Source organism: Monodelphis domestica, chromosome 1 (assembly GCF_027887165.1).
Source record: "Monodelphis domestica isolate mMonDom1 chromosome 1, mMonDom1.pri, whole genome shotgun sequence".
NCBI classification, from domain to species: Eukaryota; Metazoa; Chordata; class Mammalia; order Didelphimorphia; family Didelphidae; genus Monodelphis; species Monodelphis domestica.
Window position 1 is genome coordinate 31,157,983 of NC_077227.1, and position 13,807 is coordinate 31,171,789.

The window sequence follows — 13,807 nt, forward strand, 5'->3', positions numbered from 1 at the left end:
CTCAATCGATGCTGAAAAAGCTTTTGACAAAATACAACAGCCATTCCTATTAAAAACACCAGAAAGCATAGGAATAAATGAGGTTTTCCTTAAAATGAGTAGTAGATCTAAAACCATCAGCAAGTATTTTTTGTAATGGAGATAAAGTAGAAACTTTCCCAATAAGATCAATGGAGAAGCAAGGAAGCCCATTGTCACCATTCTTATTCAATATTATTACTAGGAATGCTAGCTGTTGCAGTAACTAAGCTATCATTCTCTATAGGTGATAAGATGATATACTTAGAGAATCAACTAAAAAACTAGTTGAAATAATGGATTACTTTAGCAAAGTTGCAGGATACAAAATAAATCCAAACAAATGATTAACATTTCCCTATTCCAGTAGCAAGAGATAGAAAGACAATTTCCATTTAAAATAACTCTAAATCATATAAAATACTGGGATTCTAATTTCCAAGAAAACACAAACAAGGAATTATATGAACACAATTACAAAATACGTTCCACGTAAGTAAAGTCAGATTTAAACAATTAAAAAAACTGTAATTGCTTGTGGGCAGGTAAGCTAATATAATAAAAATGGCAATTCTCCTAAATGAATTTACTTATTCAGTGCCATACCAATAAAACTAGCAAAACATTATAGAGCTTGAAGAAATAATAGCAAAGGTCATCTGAAAGAACAAAAGGTCAAGAATATCGAGGGAATTAATGGGGAAAAAAGTGAAGGAAGGTGACCTAGCCATACCAGATCTCAAACTGAACTATAAAACAATCTGGTCCCAGTTAAGCAATAGAATGTTAGATCAGTGGAAAAGATTAGATTAACAATATACAGTTCTAAATGGTCAACCCAGTCTAGTGTTTGATAAACCCAGGTCCAAAGATTCCAGTTTGGGGGAAAAAACTGCCAGAAAAACTAGAAAACAGCATGGCAGAAATTAGATATAGATCAATATCTCATACTCGATACCAAGAAACGGTCAAAATGGATATATGATTTAGAAAAGGGGTGATGCCATAAGCAAATTAGGGGAACAGAATAGTTTACTTGTTAGATCTATGTTAGAGAATATTGCAAAATGCAAAATGAATAATTGTGATTATATTAAATCTAAATGCTTTTGTACAAACAAAACCAATGCTACCATGATACGAAGAGAAACGACAAACTGGGAGAATCTCTTTATAACAAATTTCACAGGTAGAGGTTTCATTTTTCAAATCTATAGAGAACTGAATCAAATGTATAAGAATACAAGTCACTCATCAATTCAAAGGAGATGAACAGGCACTTTTCAGATGAAATCAAAGCTATCTATAGTCATATGAAAACATGTTATAAATTCACTGTTGGTTAGAGAAATGCACATTTAAACAACTCTGAGGTACCACCTCACACCTATCACATCATATCACAGAATGACCAGACCTGAGAGTACTTGGAAGGTCCTGTCCAGTTCTTAATCTGAATTCCCTGAATGGATAGTGTAGTAGAATGGTAAGAGCTCCCATTTTCGTAGAACACTGAGCAAGTCACTCAACCACCATTGATCTCAATTTCCTCCCCTATAAAATGAGATTAAATGAGTATAAAATGAGTAGATGACCTGCAAGGTCCCTTCTAGCTTGAAAGCCACACGTTACTGATGAGTTCTTGATCCACAAATATGAAAAGAATTTCTGTACTGGGAGCAATATGATTTGTTGTGTTCCCAACGTGTCAGGACCAAAAGAAAAATTATATAGAAGGAGATGCTTATTAGCTGGGTGGTCCTACATATGTTGCTGACTATTTTTCTTATCTGTAAAATGGGGATACACAAACATATATGTATAAACACTTAAATATATGTATGTACATATATCTTCACACAAATATATACCTATAGGTTGGTTTATACATGTGGACACATATAACCATATGTAGATTATATATGTGTTTATTGTATGTATGCATGTGTATGAGTATACAGATATGCTCACATATAAATGTACATATATACAAAGAAATATAGGCATATATACTCATGTGCATATATATGTACATGAATGTATATGTACGCATTTGTGTATGTGTGCGTGTGTGTATATTTAGGCTCAGCCTATCCATGAACAATATTTTTCCGATCTGTCTTTCTTTGTGTGAAACATGTTCTATAATTATTGTTATATAGTCCCTGGATTGATCTTGGCAGCCAGACTTCCAAGTATTTTATACTGTCTATTCCTCTTTCTGTCCTTCCTCCCAGACTTCATTGGTAATATATAGTATGCATTATAGAGTATATACTCTATAATATAATATATAGTATAATGTATCCTGAAATTCTTGCTAAAGTTGTAATTGGTTCAAATAGTCTTTTTAGTCTATTCTCTTAAGTATATTTTCCTCATTGCCTGTTATAATTCCTTCAACTTCCTTTTTCTTATATATATTAGCTACATATATATAATATGATATGATATGATATGATATAATACAATATAATACAATACAATATAATATAATATAATATAATATAATATAATATAATATAATATAATATAATATAATATAATATAATACAGTATAGTATAGTATAGTATAGTATAGTATAGTATAATATATATTAGCTGTTGGTCTGCCCAATAATTATCATGGGAAGAGTGGCATCTGCATAGATTTTTAAGGTTTAAAAGAGTGCTTTTATGCATGAGAGTTCGAGGTTCACCTCATCACAATCATGGAAGGTAGGTATAAAAGGCTGATGAATTCTCCTCATTTCCAGAAGCTGAGGTCCAGAAAGGTTAATGGACTTACCCAAGGTCACATAACTAGTTTTAGAGGCAGACACCAAATCCAGATCTCTCTTGACAGCAGACTCGTTCAATCTTGAAAAGTTTCCCACAGCTTTTTTGGAGATTTCCTCCAGAAACTTGGGCAGGGTGCTTTGAGATCAGTGTCACTGGATGACTGACTGCCTTTCCTTTCCTCTCTCCAGTGATAGGTTGGCCCTGCTCCAGGTCCGAGTGATTCTGCAGGAGCTGGGTCTAAACAGCACCTGTGACGACAGTATCCTTGTCAAGATGGTCTGTGGGGTCGTGTCCAAGAGGGCTGCCCAGCTCTGCGGGGCTGGGGTGGCAGCTGTTGTGGACAAGATCAGGGAAAACAGGAATCTGGAAACTCTGAAAGTGACTGTAGGAGTTGACGGGACACTCTATAAACTCCATCCTCAGTAAGTCTTAACCTTGGCTTGGAATCCTGCCAACATGATTCCTGGGAGGGAGAGTTCAGCCTCATCAATCCTTCCTAGGACATTTTCTTTTCTTTTTTGAAGTGACTCACCCAGGGTCACCCAGCTAGAAAGTGTCTGAGGCCAGATTTGAACTCAGGAAGATACATCTTCTTGACTCCAGGCCTGGCACCCTGGACACTATGATGCCCTCCAGCTGCCCATTCTAGGGCATTTTCTCATGGCTGATTTCATCATCTTCTTGCTCCTCGACTGTCTTTTCCTTCAGAGTTACTATTTCTTTCAAGGGCAGTGTCATTTCAGTGAAATTCAATAATGTTTGTAAAGTACTTAGCACAGAGCCTCATACATAGTAGGTGCTTAATAAATACATGTTCCAGGAATCTTTGGGATCATTTTTGACTATTGCTTCTCCATCTCTGTCTCCAATTCAGTTGCCATGTCCTGTGGATTCCATCTAATTTCCTCTTCCTCCTCCTCTGCTCCCTTTTCCCACTTTCTACTCCCCCTCTCTCTTTCCTTCTCCCCCTCCTCCCACTTTTCCTCCTCCTAGCTATCATTTCAATGATGTTTCAAGGTTTGCAAAGTGCTTTTCTTAAGTCATCTCATTTGGTCCCCACAAGAAACTGGGGTGGAGGTGGGGGTGTTGATGCTATAATTTTCTCCTTTTGGTAGATGAGAAAACTGAGGCACAGAACTGAAGTAACTCAGCCAGAGTCACAATGTGTCAGAGGTGGAATTTGAAATCACATCTTCCTAACTCCAAGCTGCCTTTATAGGTGTTTTTAGTGGGATGCTCCCTCGCATCCCCTCTTAGGGACCAGGGACCTCTGAAACCATAAATCAATCCCCTTATTTGACAGAAGACAAAACTGAGGTGGAAGGAAACTAAGAATATTGTCCAAGGTGTGAGACGGACTGGGAGGAGGATTTGCATCCAGGTTCTCAGTGAGCAGAGCCAGAGTCTTTTTTTGCACTGTAAGAAAAGAGTCACAGGTTCTTCTGGCAGGAGTGCTGAATATTGCTGGCATCCCCTCAGCCCTACTCACTCTTCTACCATTTCTCTCTCCCTCTTTTTTATAGTTTCTCCAGGATCATGAATCAGACAGTGCAGGATCTGGCCCCCAAATGTAACGTCAAATTCCTCCTCTCAGAAGACGGCAGTGGGAAGGGAGCGGCACTCATCTCGGCTGTCGGGGTGAGGCTCCGAGAGGGCAAAGGCAAGGCCAGCTAAGAAGCCCCAACGGACGCCGGCTCCTCTGTACCCTTGGAGCCCTTCTCTCTCTCTCTCTCTCTCTCTCTCTCTCTCTCTCTCTCTCTCTCTCTCTCTCTCTCTCTCTCTCTCTCTCTCTCTCTCTCCCTCTCTGTCTCTCTCTTTCCTTTTCTCTCTCTTTCTTTCTTTTTCTCTCTTTCTAGGCACTCCTCCTTCTTCCTTCCTTGGGTAGCCTGAACTGAATGCACACCAGACCCTGCCAATGTATGAAGCCCTGTATACCTCTAGGCATAAAAGAATTGGGTGCAAAATTGAATGTGTGCTGTTGATAATATCTTTCACCCCAGGAGTCCCAGCCTTTCCAGCCCAGCCCAGCCCCCTGTCACTGTTCTGCATGTTTTGATTTCCATGAGTTGTACAATTTCCATTTGTGAGTTAGTGAAGTCACTTTCTAATTTATATAGTCATCCAAGTAAGTTATTTATTCATTTGAGTTGAAACGTTCCAGCCCCCCGAGAGAGCCAGCTTCTCCTCCGCTGCCTTCGGGAATACGTCCCCTCTGTGAAATGTATTATCACAGCGGATTGTGTCTAGACACCCACCACTGCCCTGGAGTTTCCCCAGAAGCCAGAGGGGTCCTTCCGTCCACTGGGACCCAAAGCCAGCTGTCGCGCTTCCTAAGGCTCCTGTTGGCAAGGTGCTGGGCTGTGCTGTGCCGTGAGGGTCCGGTGTTTACCTGCTGCATGTGATGGTCTAGCCGTGTGTGTGTGTGTGTGTGTGTGTGTGTGTGTGTGTGTGTGTGTGTGTGTGCGTTGGGGAGGGGGTCTGGAAGGGGCCTTACCTCAGTTCTTTCCCCCAAGCATCTCTCTTGCCTTCCATCTATTATCCTTGGACTGCCTCATTGTTTTCATGGGTCGTGTCTTGTGTGACCGTAAACTCTGTACCATTCCAAAAATCAGAGCCTTGCTCAAGCCGATCGGGGCAGGAGAAGGTGGGGGTGGGGGAATGGCCAAAGCGAGGTGCCCTGTGGGTTCCGGTGGCCTTTTTTGGGTTCCAGTTGTTTTTTGGTCCTCTATCTCGGTCATGTCCCTAAGACCACCCTCCTCCCCAGCCCTGCCCAGAAAGGCTTGGCTTGGTATCCCAAATGTATGCTGTCTCACCTTCTGTGTGGGGATGAGGGTCCCTCCCTCTCTGTGTCTAGTACTGTATCTCAGCTCTCATCCTGCCAGCTCCCCTCGCTCGGCCAGTAGTCTCCGGCCAGAGTGCTCCCTCCATCTCTGAGGTGATAACCATATGCCAGGGAACAAGATTGAGAGTCTTTTCACTGGACTCATCACTCCCCTTAGCTGGGGCCCAGGGGAAATCACATAGAATCCTAAGATGATAGACGGGACCTGGAAAGTGAAGGGGACTTGCCTTAGGGCACGCATCTCAGAGTTAGAAGCAGGATTTGAACCCATATCCTATGACATCAGAGCCGGTGTTCGTTAGAAAACTGGACCATGAAGACTTGGAGATGGTAGGGCCTGGTTTGAATTTCACGAGGAGATGGGATAACCGCTCTTCTACCTGCCATGTCTAAACCAAGGCTCTTCTGTTCCTCTTTGGGCCAACTTGGAGACGTGAAACGAAGTAGATTCTCTCCTGCCCAATGATTCCCATCCAGACACTAAGCTCGCCAGGACCAGGTGAAGTTGGCAGGCTCTGTTTTTACCTCTTCCTATTTGTGAAAAACTCCCTCCCATGGGAGTCATTCACCCAGCCCCAGCCCCCAATTCCACTCTCTGCCCGGGAGTCTCAACCTATTGCTTCCTTGTCCCCGTCACCATCTTGAATTCCTTCCCACACTCCATGGATCCCACGTGTCCAACTGTGTCCTGATGCACTGTGATTGGTTGAATGTGGTGAGGTGCCATGTATTCTGCTGTGCTGGTACTGCCGTGTTCAGTGTGTCCACCTTTGGGGACTGCATGCCCACTTGGTCAGGACAGGTTGGAAGTCCTTCCATTTGTCGCATCGGCAGTGACAGTGCCTGCAGCACAGTGACATTTGTGGAGAAAACAGACAAACATCATTAAACTTTTTTGATGTCGGCTCAAAGGTGTTGAATCGTTCTTTCTGGAGAATCTTGGGAATGCGAGTGCAGAATCTCAGAAGGAAACAGGATTTGTGCTTTTGTTGAATGGGTCAAGGCGGAGGATTGCCTGGAAACGGGGGGTGGTTGTGTGTTGTATACCCGAAGCATCCTTTCCCAGTGATGGTGGAGCCCAGTCATGGTTTCCTCCATGAAGAAGCCAGTAAGCCAGCTTCACCTGCCTACAGTGGGCAGCAGGCAGGCTCATGGGTAAATACAGCTGATGTCCAGTTGTCTAAAGAGGCTCTTTCTACAGGCGGTGAAATAAGACTCCTTCCCCTTCTTGGCTTATTCATATCTTTGGTGAGCAAGCCCTGTACCATCACAACTAATCCTGGGATGGCTCTTAAGCTCTCTAAGGTTTAGCTAGCTGACAGCTCACTCCCTCAAGTGGGAACCCTCTCATTCATATATATACATCTTACCTACCTTCAGGGAGTTCAGTGGGACTAGCACCTCTGCTGGGAGGGCTTCCTGATGAGCCCTTTTTTGGTGTCTACCTCTGTGGCTCCAAGAAACTCTGGTACGCACAGCTATTTCTTCCACACTTCCCTCCCACTCTCTCTCCTTCAGTCTCTTCCCCTTCACATCTTCCTCTCTCTTTTCTCTCTCATTTCTTTTTTTTGCCTTTTTCTTCATCCTTTTTTTCTGAGGTTCAGAATGTCCATTCGAGGTCTTATAAGTAAACTTTCATCTTGAATTTCTCTCCTTGTTTTGGCATCTACACTACCTGCCTTAGAAATGGCACCCATCACCAAATAACTCTGATATCAATGGAATTTTTTAAATGCCTTTTTTATTTGGAATACAACCACCATCAATAGTTCTAAACATCTAAAGATTAGAAGAACAGAGGAGCCCATATATATATTTTGTTAATGTGTAGAAAGTATATATAAATATGTTTATATTTATATTTATATATATTTACATATATATATTTATACGTGTTTGAAGACAGAATACCAGTAAATATGCACACACTCATATATGTGTATAACTATTTTGGAGTTACATGTATGTGTGTCTATGTATGCTGTGTGTGTATATATCTCCACATATATGAACACATTAAATCAGATCACCAGCATTAAAATAAAATCAGATCATCAACAAAACCAGAAGTAAAAAAATAATAAAATAAAATAAAACCAGAAGTCTTTTTCCTCCCCATTTGGGTAGTTGATTTGGAGGCAGGAAGGACCAATCAGAAAGGGGAGAGCTGTGTGGTTTTTGTCTTTGTATATTATCACCCACTGAAATGGTACCCTGGATCTAGTAGGCACTTGGGAAAAGTTTATTGAGTTCAATTGGATTATCTGTCCTAGTGTAAGAGAAGGGAGAGATGGAGATAAGTCAATGAGGGCCTCGTCCGGGAGGCCTGCACAGACATCTCTGAACTTGGTGGCCAGATGTTCATCAAAGTCATTCTAGATTTGAACCCATTGCCCCCAGAGCCAAGATGGCAGAGGGGAGAAAATGCCCCAATTCAGGAGAATGTCATTGTACTGCTCTTCCTGCCATATATTTTTGGTCAATATCTCTTTGTAAAATGAATGGGTGTTTAGTGCCTCTTAATGACTAATGATTTCATTAATAACCTTATTATCAATGAGATATTCATCGGCACTGGTGACTGATATTGAAGAGAATTGGGGCTAGAGCTGATAGCATTAGAAGAATCATATATTCCCATTCAAGTTACCCTAGAACTGTAGTGATTAAAATAGTGGAAGACTTAAATTGTAGTAGATATAAGAGTGGGTGAGTAAATTGTGACTGCAGAAAATATGTTTTCACCACAGTGTTTTAAGTCAAATATAAGGTGGTCAACAGGGAAATATTCCCAATTATTAAAATATACCCAAGTCAACTGGGTTTTATAGAGATTTTACTTAATAATACAATGAGGAATTTAAAGAAAAGAGAGAAAGAGAGAAAAAGGAAATAAGTATGAAGGGCCTTAAGCCAACATGGCCTAGATCTGAGTCTTAAGAGAGAGAGATGAGTCAGTCAGTCTTTTATCACTCACCACAAGGTCTGTCTAAACAAGGATTCTAGTGACAGAGTCTCCTCAGAGAGAGTTCCAGCCAGAGTCCTCCTCAAAGAGCCTTCCAGCCAGAGACTGTTTCAAAGGGCCTCTCTCAAGAGCCTCCAGAGGGACAGAGTCCCCTCAGAGGAGCTCCAGCGAGACCTCCTTAGAGATCGTCCTCCAAGAGCTTCCCTTCTCCAGAGCCTCTCCTCAAGTGATCCTCCAAAAGGATTCTTTCATAAGAGATTCTGCCTTTTCTTATATAGGGGGTTTTCTCCTATGTCACCTCCCCTAAGTTCTTCCATCTACCAATCACAGTAGACGTTTTCCAAGGGACAGCCCATTCTGAATTCACTGCTGGGTCAACTAATCCCTTTAGTAAGTTTGAACCAGAAAAAACTTCTGAATAAGTTCTCACCTCTTTGCTCCTGGCAAGTTTACAAGTTGCCTGACCTTTAATAGGTACTTAGCACCCCATTGTATTCATTCTAAAAATAGGCATGGCTTAAAGAACTTTTTGCCTCACTATAAGTATGGGCCCAAGTACTTTCATTGTTTAGCAAGGAGTTCTCTCCCCCAAAGCAGTCCCAAGTAGGGGTGGAGCAGAGGTCCTCCCATTTCTGATCCTGGCGAGTTCTCACATCCAAATGTGGAATGTTCCCAGTAGGGAATTGTTCCAATTGAAATTTCCCCGATGGAGAAATTTTTTAACATTCACAAGTCTGAGAAATTTCAAGATTCACAGAACTCTGAGGAGAAGATGTAGCTACCCATATGCTGGGGCCCCAACCTCCTAGGGTTCCTGTGGGTCAGGAGATTATCTAGAACCTTAATGCCATGGTAAACACAGTGAAGAGCACTCAGAGGGCAAGGGAGAGCACATGGAGGGCGTGAGCAGGCTACAAGTCCCCACTGAGGAAGGAATTGATGAAGGCCATCATCAAGGCAACTTATAAGAAAGGAACGTGGGCTGTTTGCATGCTGAGGATAGGCAGCCCCAGTGTTCCCCCCTGTTATCCTCCCAAAGTCAGGAGGAAGGCCTCTAGCACACTGGATGGATGTCCTGTGGCCAACTTATGGGAGAACATTGCCAAGAGTTCTCCAGGTTGGGTGGGCTCAGATGGCTGGCAATCAGCATTGCTGGAAGGAATATCCACCTGGATGGGATCCCAGGTCCATTGGATTTCTTGAGGAAACATAAAGTATAGGGTCGGTTGTGGCAAGGCCAGGATAAAAGAGTCCCTTTGAAATGGAGGTAATAATCCCTTTCCTACCCATTTCATGAAGAGTATTCATCCAGGACCAGCACCTCTGGTGGCCTCTGGGGTCCACCTATCCCCCAGCTCTCAGCTGTGACTCCAAGAAGCTGTGGTATGCACAGCACACCCCATCTCAGCAGTTGGACCAAACCAGGCTGAGGGTAACCAACAGGCCTCCAATCCACTGGTGAGTGAGGTGGAGGGTGTCTACCTCAAGTGTGGCAGAGTGGGCAGATGGAACAGGTTGTCCCAATGGCCATTATTGGGAATATTACAGATTTGGGGTCAAGTGACTAAAGATACCATGAGGAATAAATACTGTCTCAGGATTTTAGCCCCAGCTTAGAACTTGGAGCCAGAGTTCCTGCTAGAATTCTGAGGGACAGATAAGGGTTGGATTTTCCAACTGTCAGAGCCTCTAGAAGCTGACTGTGGCTCTGGAGGTTGGTGGTTTTCTGGCTCTTGGAATTTCCTTTAGAACCTTGGGAGTCCCAGATTGACAGTTTGGAAGGGAGAACGTGAGTTTGGCAGGGACTACAGGAGAAGACTAACAGAAAAAAGAAAGACCTTTTCCTCTTAACTCGGTGAGCCTCCAGAGTAAAGGCAAGACTTTGGGGCCTGTCTAGGCTGGGAAGCCATCTCTGGCTGACCAGGCCCAGCTCTGACTAGACTGACATTGGAGTGGTGCACTAGAAGGACACTTGGAGACAGTATTTTAAGAAATATATATATATATATATATATATATATATATATATATATATATAGAGAGAGAGAGAGAGAGAGAGAGAGATGATAGATAAATGAACAAATAGAAAGACAGACAGACAGATAAATGAACAAATAGTCAGATAGATGAACAAATAGAAAAACACAGATAGATGAACAAATAGATAAATGAACAGAGATAGATGAACAAATAGAAAAACAGACAGATAAATGAAAAATAGAAAGACAGACAGATAAATGAACAAATAGACAGACAGATAGATGAACAAATAGAAAAATAGACAGATAGATAAATGAACAGATAGACAGATAGATAGATGAACAAACAGAAAAACAGACAGATATATGAAAAAATAGAAAGATAGATGAACAAATAGAAAGACAGAAAGATAGATAAATGAACAGACAGATAGATAGATAGATAGATAGATAGATAGATAGATAGATAGATAGATAGATAGATAGATAGATGGACGAACAAATAGAAAAACAGACAGACAGATAGATGAACAAATAGAAAAACAGTCAGACAGATAAATGAACAAATACAAAGACAGAAAGATGAACAAATAGACAGACAGACAGATAGATAGATAGATAGATGAACAAATAGAAAAACATAAATGAACAAATAGAAAGACAGATAGATGAACAAATAGAAAGACAGACATATAAATGAACAAATAGACAGACAGATAGATGAACAAATAGGAAAACAGACAGATAGATAAATGAACAAATAGACAGATAGATAAATGAACAGATAGACAGATGAACAAATAGAAAAACAGACAGATAAATGAAAAAATAGAAAGATAGATGAACAAATAGAAAGACAGAAAGATAGATAAATGAACAGATAGACAGATAGATAGATAGATGGATGAACAAATAGAAAAACAGACAGACAGACAGATAGATGAACAAATAGATAAATGAACAGATAGATAGATGAACAAATAGAAAAATAGTCAGACAGATAAATGAACAAATAGTAAGACAGAAAGATGAACAAATAGAAAGACAGACAGACAGACAGATAGATAGATGAACAAATAGAAAGACAGATAGATGAACAAATAGAAAGACAGACAGATAAATGAACAAATAGACAGATAGATGAACAAATAGAAAAACAGACAGACAGATAGATAAATGAACAGATAGATAGATAGATAGATAGATAGATAGATAGATAGATAGATAGATAGATAGATAGATAGATAGATAGATAGAGATATTTGAAAGAGGTTTAGGTAGGTAGAAATTGGGTTTAGCTAGAGATAAGGACACAGAGCAGGTCTGGGAATGCCCAGACAGAAGCAGACTTCGTGAGAAGCCTTGAGTTGGGAGTGGGTTTAAGTCAGGACCCTTAGAATTGGGGACTTTTCCTGTTAAACCTTTTTACCTGTCCTTTAAACCTTTTCAAACCTATTAAATAGAAGGTTTTTGTTTTCTAAATCTGTCTCCGAGCCGTTCACTCTGTGTAGGCCAAAAGCAGTTCCCTTGGCCATAAGCTGGCCTTTACCTACAAACAACAAAGCAGAAACAAAAAGATACTGCTTGGAAAATATACGTAACACCATGAAGGCAACTCAAGCAGGCACTGTGGAGTGCTTCGACCTTGGTGAGACTGAAGAAGCCAAGGTCACCCATTGCATCCTGGGCCATCAGCGGTCATCCTGACTTTATTCTTGCTGGAAGAGGGAGGCCGAAGACTTCATGCAGCTCTGCCTCAATCAAATCCAGTTCATAAGCAAGTCATCACCCATGATGTTATTGGTCCTCTTAAAAAATGAAGGACAAGGGGCAGTTAGGTGGCTCAGTGGATAGAGTGCTAGGCCTGGAGATAGGAGTTCAAATCTGGCCTCAGACACTTCCCAGCTGGGTGACCCTGGTCAAGTCACTTAACCCCCCATTGCCTAACCCTTTACCACTCTTCTACCTTGGAACCAATACACAGTGTCGATTCTAAGATGAAAAGTAAAGGTTTAAAAAAGGATGAAAAACAGCAGCCTCCCTTCAAAGTGTTAATAAAGGAAGCACTTGTTAAACATTAAACTGAGATAAAAATATCAGTTATTCTCTGGCCTAGTTTTGGTGACTCATTTTATTTTTAAAAATTTTATAGCCTTCCAAAGGCTTGAACTAAGAAACTGCCTTAGAGAAAAGCTATGTGTCTGCCCAGAGACGCAGCCTGGGTCTTGCTTGCCTTTCCAGACGGGTTTTTGGATGTTGCTTTTTCCAAAGAGTAGTTGGGGGGGGGGCGGGGCAAGGAAGCAGGGAGGCCATTGGTGACGTCAGCATAGCAAAGAGGAAGTGATGGCCCTCAGGGCTCACATCCGGCTTTCTGGGGAAGATGACTTTTTAGTAGAGGGTGACACGTCCTTGGTGTGGTTCTGGCGGATGGTCATCAACAGTGACGGGCTCTGGAAGAGCTTTGATTGGTCTTCATCTGTTGGGGTGGCCCAGGGGCAGCAGCGAAAGGCAAGGCGGAAGCCAGAGCGAAACCTAGGAAGGGGAAGGTCCCGATGAGTCCAGCATTCGGGTTAGCAGACGCTGACCAAGGAGGGTCGCGGAGGCCCAGACTTGAGACCCTCCAAGGCTTTGCCAGCGGAGCCAAGTTGGGCAGTGTCTACACCAAGCTGAAAAGGCTTCGGATTGTCCCTGCCCTCTCCTAGCGAGTCCCTTCACCCCCGTTGCCTGGCCCTTACGCTCTTCTGCTTTGGAACCAATCCACAGCTTTAATTCTAAGACAGAAGGTGAGGGCTTAGCGCCGGACCTTAGAGGACATCTATTCTAACCCCTTGGGTCAGAGATGAAAAAACAGAGTCCAAAAGAGGTGAAGTGGGAGGGTAGGATTTGAATCCAGGCCCCTGGCTCCAAATTCATTGATCATTCTGTTCTATCACAGTCTCTTCTCTTTCCCTTTTCTTTAAACCCTCACCTTCCATCTTGGAATCAATACTGTGTATTGGCTCCAAGGCAGAAGAGTGGTAAGGGCTAGGCAATGGGGGTTAAGTGACTCGTCCAAGGTCACATAGCTAGGAATTGTCTGATGCCAGATTGGAACCCAGCTGGCTCTCAATCCACTGATCCATCCAGCTGCCCCCTCTTTCCCTTCTTTACAAAAGTGGGGGACTATGTGCAGAGCCCTGCATATATAGTCAAACTCAGATGATTAGTGAGTAATTTGATGAA

The 13,807-nt window shown here is 42.0% G+C and overlaps 2 protein-coding genes across 6 annotated transcripts in view; one reads left to right on the plus strand and one right to left on the minus strand.

Moving 5' to 3' along the window:
- HK1 (hexokinase 1) overlaps positions 1–4,768 on the plus strand; it is a 152,972-nt gene extending 148,204 nt beyond the window's left edge. For all 5 annotated transcript variants that reach the window (XM_007505871.3, XM_007505872.3, XM_016427079.2 and 2 more), the window contains 2 exons: positions 2,988–3,221; positions 4,323–4,768. In XM_007505871.3, the coding sequence (XP_007505933.1) occupies positions 2,988–3,221; positions 4,323–4,473 (385 nt within the window). In that variant the 3' untranslated portion in view covers positions 4,474–4,768. The remainder of the gene's footprint in view (positions 1–2,987; positions 3,222–4,322) is intronic.
- A 7,599-nt stretch (positions 4,769–12,367) lies between these two features.
- Positions 12,368–13,807, minus strand: part of TACR2 (tachykinin receptor 2) — a 12,733-nt gene continuing 11,293 nt past the window's right edge. The window contains exon 5 of the mRNA XM_056796424.1: positions 12,368–13,117. Coding sequence (XP_056652402.1) covers positions 12,943–13,117 — 175 coding nt within the window. The 3' untranslated portion in view covers positions 12,368–12,942. The remainder of the gene's footprint in view (positions 13,118–13,807) is intronic.